At 41.1% G+C, this 14,862-nt stretch overlaps 6 protein-coding genes across 6 annotated transcripts; 1 reads left to right on the top strand and 5 right to left on the bottom strand.

Annotated features, from left to right (window-relative positions):
* Positions 1 to 884: 884 nt before the first annotated feature.
* On the bottom strand, positions 885 to 2,115 carry LOC108050085. Its single transcript, XM_017131582.2, has one exon. The coding sequence runs from the start codon at positions 2,104 to 2,106 to the stop codon at positions 958 to 960; it is 1,149 nt and encodes a 382-aa protein (XP_016987071.2). The 5' UTR covers positions 2,107 to 2,115; the 3' UTR covers positions 885 to 957.
* Positions 2,116 to 2,579: 464 nt separating this feature from the next.
* Positions 2,580 to 3,339, bottom strand: LOC108050098. The gene is made up of 2 exons (XM_017131594.2): positions 3,292 to 3,339; positions 2,580 to 3,230 (listed from the first exon to the last, which is right to left on the bottom strand). The coding sequence occupies exons 1-2, from the start codon at positions 3,337 to 3,339 to the stop codon at positions 2,580 to 2,582; spliced, it is 699 nt and encodes a 232-aa protein (XP_016987083.2).
* Positions 3,340 to 3,859: 520 nt separating this feature from the next.
* On the top strand, positions 3,860 to 5,036 carry LOC108050089. Its single transcript, XM_017131585.2, has 2 exons — positions 3,860 to 3,920; positions 3,980 to 5,036. The coding sequence occupies exons 1-2, from the start codon at positions 3,873 to 3,875 to the stop codon at positions 4,646 to 4,648; spliced, it is 717 nt and encodes a 238-aa protein (XP_016987074.1). The 5' UTR covers positions 3,860 to 3,872; the 3' UTR covers positions 4,649 to 5,036.
* A 976-nt stretch (positions 5,037 to 6,012) lies between these two features.
* Positions 6,013 to 6,747, bottom strand: LOC108050095 (protein C19orf12 homolog). Its single transcript, XM_017131590.2, has 2 exons — positions 6,479 to 6,747; positions 6,013 to 6,429 (listed from the first exon to the last, which is right to left on the bottom strand). The coding sequence occupies exons 1-2, from the start codon at positions 6,684 to 6,686 to the stop codon at positions 6,158 to 6,160; spliced, it is 480 nt and encodes a 159-aa protein (XP_016987079.1). The 5' UTR covers positions 6,687 to 6,747; the 3' UTR covers positions 6,013 to 6,157.
* Positions 6,748 to 6,923: 176 nt separating this feature from the next.
* On the bottom strand, positions 6,924 to 7,541 carry LOC108050091 (protein C19orf12 homolog). The gene is made up of 2 exons (XM_044458605.1): positions 7,249 to 7,541; positions 6,924 to 7,193 (listed from the first exon to the last, which is right to left on the bottom strand). The coding sequence occupies exons 1-2, from the start codon at positions 7,448 to 7,450 to the stop codon at positions 6,973 to 6,975; spliced, it is 423 nt and encodes a 140-aa protein (XP_044314540.1). The 5' UTR covers positions 7,451 to 7,541; the 3' UTR covers positions 6,924 to 6,972.
* Positions 7,542 to 7,979: 438 nt separating this feature from the next.
* LOC123037522 lies at positions 7,980 to 8,741 on the bottom strand. The gene is made up of 4 exons (XM_044458606.1): positions 8,693 to 8,741; positions 8,469 to 8,620; positions 8,343 to 8,417; positions 7,980 to 8,283 (listed from the first exon to the last, which is right to left on the bottom strand). Exons 2-4 carry the CDS (start codon positions 8,554 to 8,556, stop codon positions 8,069 to 8,071), a joined length of 378 nt encoding a protein of 125 aa, XP_044314541.1. The 5' UTR covers positions 8,557 to 8,620; positions 8,693 to 8,741; the 3' UTR covers positions 7,980 to 8,068.
* Positions 8,742 to 14,862: the final 6,121 nt, after the last annotated feature.

Raw genomic sequence — 14,862 nt, 5'->3', positions numbered from 1 at the left:
ACATCCGATTTCAAAATGGCATACATCTAAATGATTGTGGTTTAATCCTCTAAAAAACTGTGTTCTCAGCTTGGTTTGTATTTTGGGGTCGATTTTTCCTCATTTTGACAGTGTTACCCCTTTCCAAATTTTCGAAAAATGGCTTTGCAGAAAAGTGACCTAAAACCTGCACTTCGAAGTCCATAACTTTTCTTACAAACTTCCGATTTCAAAGTGGCATACATCTAAATGATTGTGGTTTAATCTCTAAAAAACTGTGTTCTCAGCTTGGTTTGTATTTTGGGGTCGATTTTTCCTCATTATGACAGTGTTACCCCTTTCCATATTTTCAAAAAATGGCTTGTCAGAAAAGTGCTAAAAAAACTGCACTTCTAAGCCAACATACAGACATCCGATTTAATTCTCAAAAAATTTGCGTTTTACTTTTGTTTTTATTTTTGGGTCGATTTTTCGTCACTTTTATGATACCCCCTTACCAAATTTTCGAAAAATGGCTTTGCCGAAAAGTGACAAAAAACCTGCACTTTTAAGACCACAACTTCTCTTACAGACATCCGATTTTTAAGTGGCTTACTTCTAAATGATTGTGGTTTAATACTCTAAAAACCTGTGTTTTCATCTCTGTTTCTACTCTCCTATGGAAGCTATAATAATATCGCTGTTTCCCAGCAAATATCCATATACACCAAAACATGGAATTTGTTTTAAATATATCGAAAAATAATGTAGTCATTATTTTAAAGCACCGAAATCTAAATATATAATATTTAATTTTTGTAACAGGTGCAAGGTTTTATTAACTTTGACTGACCGAAGTTTGCTTTCCTTCTTGTTTTATAAATGAATTTTAATCCCAACGATCAAAGCTGATTTAACCCGTATATATTACTGTTATCTGGAGGTTTATTATTCCGATTAGCAAAACAACGCTTATCAATCGGTGGAAATTCCACAAGCTTATCTGTGATCCTCATAGTCGTCCAACTCCGGGTAGTCTTCATCGTCATCCTCATCCACCTCGTTTTCGTGGGGTATTTCCGGAGGTTCCGCGCCGGTGTTCCAGTAGCGATCCTCCTCCGGATGGGTGAACTCGAAGTCGGCTGTATCCGGATTCACGTAGGTGATGCATGTCGTCAGATTCTCTGCCGTTTCCAACATCTGTGGTATGCTGTTCACAAAGACTACTCCACATTCCGCGGAGTGGAGTGCCTCTTCTGGCAATTTGTTGTTAATTTTGCCGTAAACGTCGATTCCAACGGCGATGATGTCGTGAACCCGACGAATGGCACTCAGAGCATTCACTGTCCCGGAGAGGATCTTGCCCACGGTGGTTTGTTTGGCGGCGATCTTCTTGTAGATCTTCACCAGGCTGCCCACATTGCGCTTCACCTCCTTCACGGCGGCCACCGTCTCATTCTGGATGCGCAGGACCAAGGCCAAGGTGCGGGAGTAGCAATCAACGCCATCGTTGACGGCCTGCAGGGCTATCTGGAACTCCGGAACTTGGGAGTAGCTGCAGTAGGCCGCCTGACTGCCACGACCCCAGTATTTCCACATGTACCCCAAACCGGCAATGGCGGCGGTCACAATCTTGGGCTTGTTGAGCTTCAGCAGATTCGTCTCCAGTTGGATGGCCCGCTCCACTATGTCGTCAATTCCGAACTGCGCCTCATCAATCACATCCTGGATTATGTCCCTGAGATCTTCGAATTCCGCCCTCTGATCTGGGCTAAAATCGGGATAGGGCTCTCCCATTATCTCCTCCACGGAGGGCAGTTTGGTGTCATAGGTCACTCGAGGTTTATCATCCAGATAAATGCCAAACTGACTGCGAAAGTCCTCAAAGGCCTGCAGGTAGCTGCCATCCAATTCAGGTTCCTCCGCCGGACTCTGGTCACTTCCATCGCCGCTCTGGAGCTTCAGGCTGTACAGGTAGTCGTACTGCGCCTGGAACTCAAGGTAAAGTGGACGCAGTGCAGCCACTTCATCGCTGGACAACTGCAAGTCCACCTGTTGCTTCTGCAGCAGATTCTCCAGTTCCCGGTGGGCACCTCCAAAGGCAAAGAGCAGCACACTGGCCAGCAGGAGCAGCGTTTTCCTAACCATTTTGTCGGGCCAACTGGTTCAGTGCAACTGAGGAGGGATTTTGACCAGCTCGATTATCAGAAGAAGTGTAGCTCGTAAAACACTATCGCAGATACCACACTTGGATTTTTATAAGTGGCCACGGGTGCGATAATCGCAGCTTATCGCCAATATTACGCTATATATATCACTCCACGGGGCAATGTTTCAGTAAACAAATGTAAATTTCGTGGGAGCTTTTCATGAATGGCCTATCAAAGCAGGAGGATGATTAAGTAAGGCTGATAGAAATTAAAGATATATCGGGGAATCCAAAGAATAACTATGGGCCATATCAGTTAAAGAAAACGTTACCTATTCACTGACCATTTTAATTATTTTAGCATTAAGTACAAGTATTTCAGAGAATTGAAAGCTTCGCCATTACTTTACCAATGAAATAAAATAAACCAACTGCAGTTTGTCTTGCATATTAATATATGTTATTTCTCAACTCAGTTCATAGCACACGACTCAATCTGAGCGAAGACCTCATCAAACTCCATCTTGAGATTATGATAGAACAGGCAGCTCGGTGTGTCCAGATCCTCCTGCACCATCTCCAGCAGGATATCATCGCAGACAACCAGGCTGGCTGACATCCGCTGATTGATGCCTCCTATTCCGGCCACAGTGCAGAGCAAGACTCCGGCGTGATTGAGTCCGGGCTGTTTTAGTTGCCAAATTTGGCAGGCTTTAGATATTCCAGCGATCTCAAGCGAAGCTCTGCCTAAGAAATCGGCTTCATGAACGATTTCCTGCTGGAAATGACCCATGATGTGGTCCAGGAAATTCCGGCAGATGCTGTACTTGTCCACCAGCTCCCGATTGAAGTGGGCCACCTGGAGCTCATGCTTCTTGGAGCAGGCTCGCCACTCGGCGCTGTAATCACTGTCGAAGAATAGTTCCAGGCGGGCACTCACGTTTCCCTGTTGGTCATCCAGTGTGTCCTTGGCCAGCTGAAGTCGCTCGGATCGCTCGTAGATCGCCTGTTGGGTCTCGTTCCATATCCTGGCAGCACGGGAGCTTTGGCTGGCTATAAGCTGCTTCGTGGACTCATAGAGTGGCCCATTCTGGCCCCAAATCCTTTGAAACTGGCCAAGCACCTGTGAAATTTGAGCGGAATTGTAAACTATATTTTTTAGAACAGTGGCAGCTATTGGTTACATAACAAAGCGACAGCAGGAACAGCCATGACACCAGTTCTATTCTCATCTTGAAAATAAATCAAACTGACTCCCAAAAAGGTTCGATGATAGCTTTAATCAATCTATGTTATTTTTATGGTTCTTTGAAGGGTAACTTTACCCTATAAGAGGCAGCTTGTGTGTTTGGAAACCATTTAAATTTTCTTAAGATTAATTAAATTTATTAAAACTTACATGTCCTTATTTTATCATCAATAAATTTTTTGTAATATAATTGTTTACATCGATAATTTAAAAAAAAAAGGGAAAGATTTATAATAAAAATAAATTAAATTGGCATTTGTTTACTTTACAAAAATATTCAAAGAAACTTTATATTTCTTTAGTTAATAAAATTGTTAGAATATAAAAAGAGTAAGAGTATTAGAAAATCCATGCCATTCGTGAAATGGAACTTTCATTAGGTTAATGGGCAATCTGTGTTGTCTAGTGTGATTTTTAAGCGTCGAACTCTTATCGAAACAGTAAGCAAATGTTTTGACTATATATACCAAGTCAATTGTGGAGCTTGTCGCACTAGAGAAATGCAACAGAAACACGATGAGTCAAACCATTGGAATGCTTTGTCTCCTTTCGCTTACTTTAGCGGTAAGTAATGCCCTTGGGATATACAAATATTTTTGGGGTAAACCCTATCGTTCTTGCAGAACTGCCAGGTGGTCCGCTTTGAAACCGAGATGGATTCGGATACCACGAACTACGGACCCGTCTCCATGGTGGTGGACAATCTGGCGGAGACGGCCGTAAATGTCAGCAAGGACAGCATCGATCAGTTGGAGGGAAAAATGAATCGCACTCGGCAGGATATAGCCGGGAATATCGAGGTCCTGACCGCCAATGGGATGGCCCAGTTAAGTGACGTGATCTACGAGACCAACCAGTTGATGGTGGCCAATCCCGACTGCAATGTGGCCTGGAGTTTGGATGAACTCAACGAAAACGTGACCTACCAACTGGGTGACTGCACTGGCGGCTTGGAAAGTCTCTTGCAGGATTTCCGCCAGGAGGCTCAGGTGGCTTTGTCCAGAGTCCAGGGATTCGTCCAGCAAATGGCCCAGTTGCCGGCCAAGTGCCAGACGTTGGTTCCTCTGCCCCTCAACCCTTCGCCTTCATCTGGCGGCGTTGTCTGCTTCATCAATGCCATGGCGGAAATCAACCGGGGCATGGCCCAATCCATGCACATTGCCTCCCAGCTCCTGGTGCAGACCCATCGGACTGCCGAGGAGCTAGTGGAGCAGGCGCAGGAGTGCAGGGCAGCCGTGGTGCAGCAAATTGGGGACTTTCTGCGCGAGGAGCAGGACCAGTGCCAACAGTGAACTTGGACCCTTCCTGTAAGCAATAGTCCTAAGAGAGAATTCTGGCAAATACAAATTTATGCACCCACAAGATGACAGAGGCCGAGGACTCGCCACATCCTGTTCACTTATTGCTTATGCATGACATTTATTTGACAAGTTTTTGATTGATTTTACAGCTGCTGCAGCCGATCTGGTGCAGCTATCTGCATATTTGTAGGCACAGTGGAACTTCTCTACGGCGAACTTCTCGAAAATGACCATTTTTTGGTTAATCGATTTTTAATATATCTTATCAATTTTCTTTTAAAATTAATTACCATAACATTTCTTGGGCATATGTAAAAATAGTTTATCTGTGACGTTTATAAAGGAAAATCAAAGTAGTCAAATAAAATTTGTTTCAATAGTCGAACCTTTTACAGTTTATTTAAAATTCTAGGTATTGTGATATAATATAATTTATTAAATTTTAATACTATCACAAATTCAAGTATAACAAGTAAGTAATAAATACTATTAAAAATGGAATTTTAAATATGTAAGGCTACTGAGTGTCAATGTCTAAAAGTGAACATGCGAGGTCGGTTTCCACATCACTTTGGTTTGACTTAGAGAGGTTCTTCTGTAGAGGAATATTTCTTTCAACTTTGTGGCTAATCGCAAGTTCACTTTTCAAAGTCGCATGCATACTAATTGGCCATTGTTCGGCCGAACTGACCAATTGCCCAATGGACTTGCCCACGACACGTGGCAACCACACGATATATGGTAGCATACGGATCCGAATGGGCGACAGCTGGCCCTAGAAAGAGATAGATAGGGACGGGGATCGAGATCGGCCAGTTATTTTCCTCTTCCTCTCGCTTCCGCAGTAAGCCAAATTATTTTGACCTGCCTCCGACACACTGAGCGCAATTTCATAGCCACTATCTGTCAGATACTCCCAAGCATCGCTTCTCAGGTATCCCTCATTGTTTGCAGTGCAACAACCAAAATGTCTACGACTCTTTATTTCGGCTCTTGGCGCAATTTCACTAAGAGTCTGAATTTTATCTTATTTTTACTGCCCGTAACAGTTGTTGCCCTGATGATGATCGCCTTGCAGTTGTAGCTGCACAAATTCCACCTATTCCAACATCTGTTGAGCACTCTCAGACATCTGACGGATTTTGGTGACGGCGTGCGCGCGACGCTTGTCTATTGGAACCCGACATCCAAGAGTAATCCACTGTAGATTGGGTTGAAAACAATCAGCTATTCGAACCTACTTAAACATAGAAAGTACTTGATGCCCTTGTACGAATATAACAAACCCATTTTTTCTTCACATTACACAATCTGGCGTCTTACAAGACTGATACTTTCGCAGAAAATAAGGTTAGTCATCGATATATAAGCATTTATTAAAAAGGGCTTTGATAAGTATTTCCTGTTGACTTGTTGATTACACTTTTACAAAAAACCATGATTTTGATCACGTTTGAACCCCAATAACAGGCGAACCGATTTGTGTTTAATTATTTGGCTTTAAAATATTTCTTCCCCAGCAATTTTAATATACATCTTTGGCATTACACAATTATTATTGAGAATTATTGATCCCAAAGAGTTTGTAAAATATTTCTTAAGCGCTTCAAGTGCAAGAAACTGTGCATGATCGTTCATTAGGATTATCGCCACAACTTCTTGGTCCTTTTCCGATGGTAAATCCTTCATCACATGGTTCTTCAGTGCCCGGAGCTGCTTGTTCGATAAATCACTCCGAATAACTTCACTAGCCAACTTGAACCTTCCTTGACCTGTAAGACTGACGTTAGTTGTGTTCACAATAGTCCGTGGGAAACTAGCCTTTCGAAAGTACGTAAACTGCGAGTCCACCGACGGCACCACCCACAACCAAGCCGAAGGGACCCATCAGCTTTCCACCGATAACTAGAGCTGCACCAGAAACAAAAACACTTCCTAAAGCTCTTATGAACGTCTTCTTAAAAGTCACCCGCATTCCGTCGTTATCGGCCAATGTGCACAGAAGTCCAAGTACCATGTCGTCCTTCATTTGTAGCTTTTTAATGTTAAAGTAATGGTCTTTAAGGGTCCAGCTCTGTAAAGCAACTGAGAGTGAATTAACAACACAGTACTTTGTAAAGGTGATAAACCTCCCTTTATAAAAACATTATCGCACAACTCTTATATACTAAAGTAATAGATCTTGGTTTGACCAATACATTTAGCCATAATATCTATTTTAATCAGTTATAGATAACCATTAGAGAATATATTGATAATACAGGCATACAATTTTACAAAGTCTTTTATTATTCCATATTGATTTGGATAGATGATTAATCAATAATGGTCATTCCCATACGATTAGTGACAAAAGACTTGGCCGCGCTTAGTGCAACATTTTGCACCTGCCGGTTATTAAGTATTAATCCAGCAATCTGTATAGCATCGACAGTTCTAATTTCGGATATAGCCTTGACAACATGTTCCTTCAGTTCTCGGCGCTGACTTTCCGACATATCGTATGAAATGACATCACTCAGTGACTTGAAGTTTCCTGAAATGAAAAGACTGATAAGAGCAGTGCTCACTGTGGTGCACCACACACTCGCCTTCTGTAAGTCTGTAGGCTGCAAGACCGCCGATGGCCCCGCCCACCGCCAGCCCCCGGGGACCCATTAGTAATCCCCCGACCAGGGCACTGACAGCACACAAGGCAGCTCCTTTGGCGGACTCCGTAACAGTCACCTGGATGTTTTCATTGTCGGCCAGTATGGACAGGGCACTAAGTAGCTCTTGGGTGCTTACGGCCATTTGTAGACGTGGTAGTCTTTGTAGGTGGAGATCTTTCTAGCAACTGAACACAGTTCGCTAATCAGTTCTCAATTAAAAGTAAGTCCCCACGCTGTGGAGGAAAGTTACTCGATAGAAATCAAGTCTCACTCGTTATCGATATTTTAGTTATAACGTTATCTTTAAATTACCCCATATCAAAACCATTTATTTTTTTGTATATGTGTATATGTAGTGCTGCAATAATTGCAACAACTTATTAAAAGAAAGTGACCTCACTCTTCCGGTGGAAATTTTTGGAATAATTTATTGAGAATGCCGAGGAAATCGCCTATAGGCCATAGGTACTGTTAGTCTTAATGTCTTCCTCGTCAATTACTGTAGACTATTAATAGACAAATTTTATAAAAATTAGTTACTTATATAGTGCAGGGCACACTTATCAGTAAGATGATCCGGATGGACCCGCCCACCGCCAGCCCCCGGCCTTAAAGTTATTGATATATTACTAATTGATGAGCTTTATATGTATAGATAGGAAGCTATACGATTACCCCTTATCAGTACTATTTATTAATTGCCATTAAAAATATGGGTATATGTACATATGTATGTATCGAACCAAATGAAATGCTTTGATTAATAAGTAATGGCAAAGCCCAAATAATTGGTTAAATATTTCACGAGGGCTTCTAGTGCCGCTTGTTGCACTTTAACTTCTCGTATGAAAACTTCCACAGCATTTTCCACGAAACCAACTGCTTGTAAAATAACGTTCTCTACAAAGTCAAACATTTTTTCCAATATAGGCATAGTCAATTCCAAGATGAAATTATACACCCGTTCTAGAAATCCTGCAATTAGACGATTCTGTAAATGTTAACCATTTATAGAGTGAATACGAGAAACTCGCCTTCTGAATGGTCTGCTTCACGCGCTGTATGGTTCCCAGAAAATCTCTCAATCTGGTCCTCGTCTGCTGCTCGCGCTGTGAACAACAAAATAGTAATTTATAAGTACATAAATAACTATAACTTGCCTTCTGGACGGCTGATATTCTTCCTTAATCGCACTGCTTTGAGCAGGGTGCTAAGTACAAGTTCCAAGTCCAATTTTCTACGGGACATATTTCTAAACTTCTTGTAAGGTGTGTTCACTTTACTCTGCGGGATCAATGCAAAACTGAATTGCCTATAAGTGTTTTAAGTATAAATTCCAAGTTCAGTTTCATCTTTCATAAGGTATTTTTATATTTGTTGTTACCTTTATGGTCTTTGCACTTTCGTATCAAACGCGAACTGATCGGGCTTTTAGCCGCGCACTTGATTTTAACTACTTTTTATATGTATATGTATATTACAAGCTTTTACCATTGCAAAATTACTTAATGAACAAGAAAGGAAAGCTAACTTCGGGCGGAGCAGAAGTTTATATACCCTTGCAGAATATTCTATAAATTATATTCTACAAATTTATTTATTTGATGCATTCTTAATAACTTTAAAAACACCAAAGTTATGGAATTTCTAATCGTTCAGTTAAGTGGCAGCTATTGGTTATAGTTGGCCGATCCTTATGAAATTTGGTATGTCGAATTGATTGGCCAAAAATAAAACCCATAGAAAATCCAAACTTCCTAACTTTACAAACAGCAAAGCTATGGCATTTCCGATCAATCAGTTAAATGGAAAAAGGAACGAAGGGATGTGCAAAGTTTCAATTCGATATATTTAAAACTAAAACAGGCAGATGGACAGACGGACATGCTTATATCAACTCAGGACGCGATGCTGATCAAGAATATATATCCTTTATAGGGTCGGAGATGTCCCCTTCACTGCGTTGCAGTGAATCTCATTAGTTTTAAATACTATTATTAAATTATTGGTTTAACTGGCTAAATAATAATAATCCTTGCAACCAAACGGTATCTGTGGAAAGATATTGGGTTTTATTTAAGAGCCTACTATACACAACTTGTACACAACTTTGTTAATATCAAATAGCTGAGAGCTGGCGCTTGGTGGCCAGCCACACTGTATTAATTTGAATTTAATGGCCTTTACCTTGAGACGTATTGGCACAAGCTATTCTGTCATGCATATGAGTCGGAGGATCTACATTTCAAAGGGCCGGCACCTTTAGGATTCGGCTTACGTGCCTAGATGGCGTTTAAAAATCGCTGCCGGATTGCCTTTAATTTTGATTGATGCAGCTTTAATTGCGTGGGCTCCCAAATGCTACCGCCGAACTTTCGGGTAACTGTAACTAGACCTTTGGTAGGCCGAAAACCAAAAGCGGATTCGTCCTAGCCCCCGGGATATCTAGCAGTTGACTACTACTATATAATATACTATACGCTTGAGGATCGAGGTTTCCGCCTGCGACCAACTGGCGCGTCTTGGGCACACAATAAGGAATAATTGTTATTGTTATGCGCTGGCGTGCGAGTGAAAGCCAGCGAAAAGGACCCATTTGCGGGGCAGTGGCCAAAGCGAGATAGAGCCAGGCGCAACATATGCCATCTTCTGCCGATCCTCCTCCCGAAGGACCTCTCGCCCCGTCTCTTTCTGGCCCCGTCTTTGGCCCAGAACAAACGGACGGCGCACGCCGTCATCTGGTGCCACTTTTGACTTTGGAAATTGGGTTGCCCACGCTCCTTCGCTTCATCACTTAGAAAAATTATTCCATTCCTCGAATTAGAATTATAATTAAAATTCAACAAATTATTTTATACAGTATTTAAAAAAAATTCAGTCAAAACTTAACAACTTAAACGCAAAAGCAGTTAAAAACTGAAACCTCTCTAATATGGTATTGAGCTTGTGTTATTCATGCGTGCAGAATAGTACCTCAAAGTACAATCTATAGAAAAAATTCTTGTAAATTTTAGAATTCGTTTTGAAACAGCGGTTGTGTTTTCAAGCTAATTATTTTCCACTTAGGCTTACAAATCTATATAGAGTTTAATAGCGCCCTAATACTTTATTTAATTTGCTTAAGCTAATCTTTATAATGAATTGTGATTTACAAGACTACAAAGTTGTTGAATAATAAATGTTTCAAACGTAGAAAATAACTTGTTTGATTCTTAGTTCCACACTGTGTAGTACAAATTTAAACTAATCAATAAACGAATATTTATTGTTTGGAGCCATTTTAATAATTCCCTTCTTTGTTCATTGCTCTTTTAATAGTTACTCTATTTTTTCGAGTGCCCGACCGTTTCTCGGCTCTGTTCAAATTATACTTTTTGTAGCTGTTTCGTTTACGGTTGGGTTTTTTCTTCCTCTTGCCCTGGCAGACAATTTCAAGGAAGCAGGAGCACTCGACCAACAGTTACTGCTGACTTCCGATCGGGGCACGAGAGCAGGAAGCGCGGGGAAGACTGTCGAACCCGAACAGCAACAGCAGGACAAGCGGCTTAAAGGACTTGGCCAACGATAGGGTTGCTCTTGGGGAATGGGAAGAGAGTAATGGGCAATGCGTATTGGGTATGCGGATTGGGGAAGGTGTGAGGCCGACAAGGATGCACAGACATTCGGGGCTCGACTTACAAATCCAAATTGAGCCCCGAAATCGCGCGCATGCCGGCCAAATGAACACGTGTGACGCAGGATCGGAGGATCAGGCCAAAAGATCGAAGCGTCAGCTGGCCAAACTCCAAAAGATGCCCGCCACAATAATTGCTATGTCTATGAAGATGATAGAAAAATCAAACAATTTTAAGGGTTGAGAAAACGCAAAACCAAATACTGTTAAAATCTTTATATCGAATAAAACATTGATTCATACTTATTTATACGATTTTTTATTTTAGTCTTATAAACAATATGAAGAAAATTAGGAAAGAGTTTAAAACAGTATTGCATTACAGCGATCATTGAATTCCAATCAAATACAAATAGTATTCAATTTTAAATTTCAGAATACATTTTATAGATTTTATTTTAGTCAACATACATTAATTAAAAATCCCCAGTATATTAAAAAACAATTTCAGTAAAACCATTACTAATTTTCTACTCTTACTTTTATTTTGTTGAATGGGTAACAAAATAAATAACAAATTGTCCAAATAAATCTAGAATAATAAATCGCTTGGCTGAGCAAATTATCCACCAGCTAGGCGTGTAAAATTCCTAAATCGTTTACCAAACCACCATAAACAAAGCCAAATCAAAGGCAACGAAAACAAAAAAATGAATTTACATTAAACCTTAATATCGGACAGATCGGGGATAAGCAAGGGGTCCGCATAGAGAATTAAATAATGAACTTTGCCGAGGAGACAAATGTATAATTTTACAGATCGCGCAATTCAATTAGAGGAATCGCCGCAAAGCCACTGGCACACAAAAAAATTAAGCAATAAAATTAGTTTTGGTTCGCGCAAATTCAATGCATCAAAAGGAGCCACAAGGACATGCCGCAGCTCGCCGGGAGCCCGAGAAATAGAGCAATAGCAATGAATCAGGACGATGGAGGGCCATAAAATGCCCATTGGCATTCCGAGTAGTTTTCGTTTTCATGTTCATTTTCGTGTCATAATGTGTTGTAAGTAGGTTCCTTTGTTTCACAAAGGACTCGCCATTGTTCCATTGTCCGCTCAAGGACCTGTCCTGGGAACACCCGCGCGGTTCTCAGCATCCAAAGAGTTTTTTTATTTTCTTGGGGTGCTGTGTCAGTTGCGACCACAATTTGACTCTCTGACCACCAACATAAAATGTTGACAGGCGGAACACGCCTCTAAAATATTATGCGCAGCGAGTCCTGTGGGGTCCACGGAGTATCCTTGCCAGTGTTCCCATTCCCTCATCCCTTTTTTTTTGGCTCGACTGGGCTGGGCAAATCAATTGATTGCCCCTTGACAGTTATGAGCTGATCACATTGCTATCTTGATCGCCACTTTTGTCGGCGCTTAGCTGCCAGGAATTTATTGTTATTGACATTTTAGTTGGGTGGAATCACACGGATTATATCTGCTAATTGTACAGATTACAGGATGCGATTCTTTAGATCTTTGGCCGCTTCATCAGACATATTTTATGGGCAATCACTCAAAGTTATAGTTGTTCTGGGAAGATATTTGGTGAGGTTACTCTAGGAACGAATTTAATTACTTGTTGGTTGAAATTATACAAATTAATGAAAGTTATTATTTAAAATGTGTAGCAAATTCATAATACTATCGAAAAATAATGGGAAATTACATTTATACAAATAAATATACATAAATTTAAGTACACAATTAATAAACAATTATTATATTATGTTATTTTTAAGTTTGAAATTTACTTATGGGTATATGTTTTAAATGGCTTTGTTATTAGATAATTTGATTAAAGAAACATTTTTCAAACAGAAGCTTTTAAAACAAATTCTTAATAATTTCTTTTACGAGTAGTTCTCCAAAAATCAAAACCATTTTTTCTAAGCTCAGCTTATTCCCGATATCGGGTTTAAGAAGCCCCACTTTCACGACCGTTTAAACACAAATCGGCTGGAAAATCACGGCTTGTTCAGCACAAAGCCGGTTCACCCCTTGCCGCAGGTGATACAATTTCGCACATTAATACTTAATTACTTGAATAATTGGGGCCAAGGGATTAAGTTCACACTCACTCCAGGCCGCGACAGTCCCCCAAAAAAAAGCGCAGAATCGGAGGCCAGTCAATGCAGGTGGCAGTTCAGACCCCCACCACCATCCCCTGAACCAAAGCCACTGCCAATGAAAAAGGAGCCCAAAAAAGCTGGCCCAGAGATGAAGTGATGCCAACGCCACCGACGTCGTTGACATTAAATTGCCGGGTCCTGCCGAAAATGCGGTTCTTGTTGCTGTCTGCTGAGCCCAGCTCAAGCTCAGAGTATGGACGCACCCTGGACGCATTTTTCACACGAAATCCTGATTAATAAATATATAAGTTCCACAATATTACTGATAATTTGAAAAGTCGTCAACCCGAGCGCAGGCTTTTGGGACAGGGATGTGCAGGGATCTGGTCCGCAGATTTCATGCGGAGTCTGGCCGAGACTTCGGTGCCCAATTACAAGCAAATGAGCTGGAAAACTGTATCAAATGACCCAATGTCAATACAAAATTACAGGCCCCATCCACCGGACCAGGAATCCTTTGTTCGGCCAGAAGAAGCAGACCAGACCAAATCTCCAGACTCTCCTCTTAACGTGACAAAGCGACGGCGATGGCTTGCGTGTGGCAATTTCAGTTAAAAAACGCTGAAAAAAGGATTTTTGTGTAGCCAAACAATCGAATACTCTATCTTGATGAATGCCTAAGAAATCAGAAAAATAATTAAATACTCTATGACATTTCTGTTTATTAATGTAGGTATAGATTTATAAAATAATTTATCTCTGTGATTTCCTTTAAACAAGTCATGATGTTTTCCTACCTTACTTCAATATACTTTTAATATTATTTATATTACATAATATTTTGTTAGGTTTGGTGGACATCTAATGCCTAAAAGTTCAGTTTTAGAGTATAATAAATTCTCATTCTTTTAACATATACTCGATGCTTTTTTGTTTGCTTTGTGCCTCGTTTTGGTAGCATCTTAAAGTTTTTGCCTTGTGTTAATTTGATGCCTCGCCAAAAACTTGTCAAAAAATCGAGAAAGACTTTGATTTCTGATGCACTTTCACTGTCGATCTTGGATCACCGTTGGCTGCACCGTGAGATACTAAGAACTTTGGGCTTTTGGCTCTGGGATGCCAAAGGTATCCGAGGTATCTGGGTATCTGGGTATCTGGGGTGCCCACCTACTTGGATGGACATGGATTGGAAGTCTGGAAACCGAAAGTCAGTCAACTGTGCCGTGCCGATCGTCATCGTCTGTGTGGCTAATTGAGTTACCCAGAGATTTTTTGGCCTTTGGCCGTTGGCCGTGCGAATTATTTGTCAAATGGGTAACGGTTAAGTTTGTTACTGCTCCCGATGAGGAGGACCATGGTAATGATGATCAGGATCGGTAATCGGAGCCCAGGACTCGCCGTTGATTGATGGTAGATGCATTGCGAATCGTTTGACTAATTGCCGCTCTTGCGGGCCAAAACTTCCCTAAACAAACGGTGACCTTTAATAGAGTCCTTCCTCCGCCGCCTTTCCATTCCTCTATATGTTTTTTTTTCCCTTGGCCAGGTAATCTTTCTCCTTTCCCCGCGGACCTCACACAATGTCCGATAATGGGCTGGGAAAGGATAAGGAGAAAAGGGGGCGCGGCCGTCGTGATTTGGTGTCGCTAATTACAGACTTTGGCATTTTACGCTGTCCGTTTTATGACTTAATAATTGCATTCACTTGGCCCGGACTTTCAGTTTGGCCAAAACCAATGGGATGCCGATGCCCACACACAATACGAACACTCACTAATTTCGCTGCACACGCGACTTGGGAGAAAGGTCTGGCATTA

Source organism: Drosophila rhopaloa, unplaced genomic scaffold (assembly GCF_018152115.1).
Source record: "Drosophila rhopaloa isolate 14029-0021.01 unplaced genomic scaffold, ASM1815211v1 contig_167, whole genome shotgun sequence".
NCBI classification, from domain to species: domain Eukaryota; kingdom Metazoa; phylum Arthropoda; class Insecta; order Diptera; family Drosophilidae; genus Drosophila; species Drosophila rhopaloa.
The sequence above is the reverse complement of the archived record's forward strand: the minus strand, read 5'-3'. Positions and strand labels throughout refer to the sequence as shown.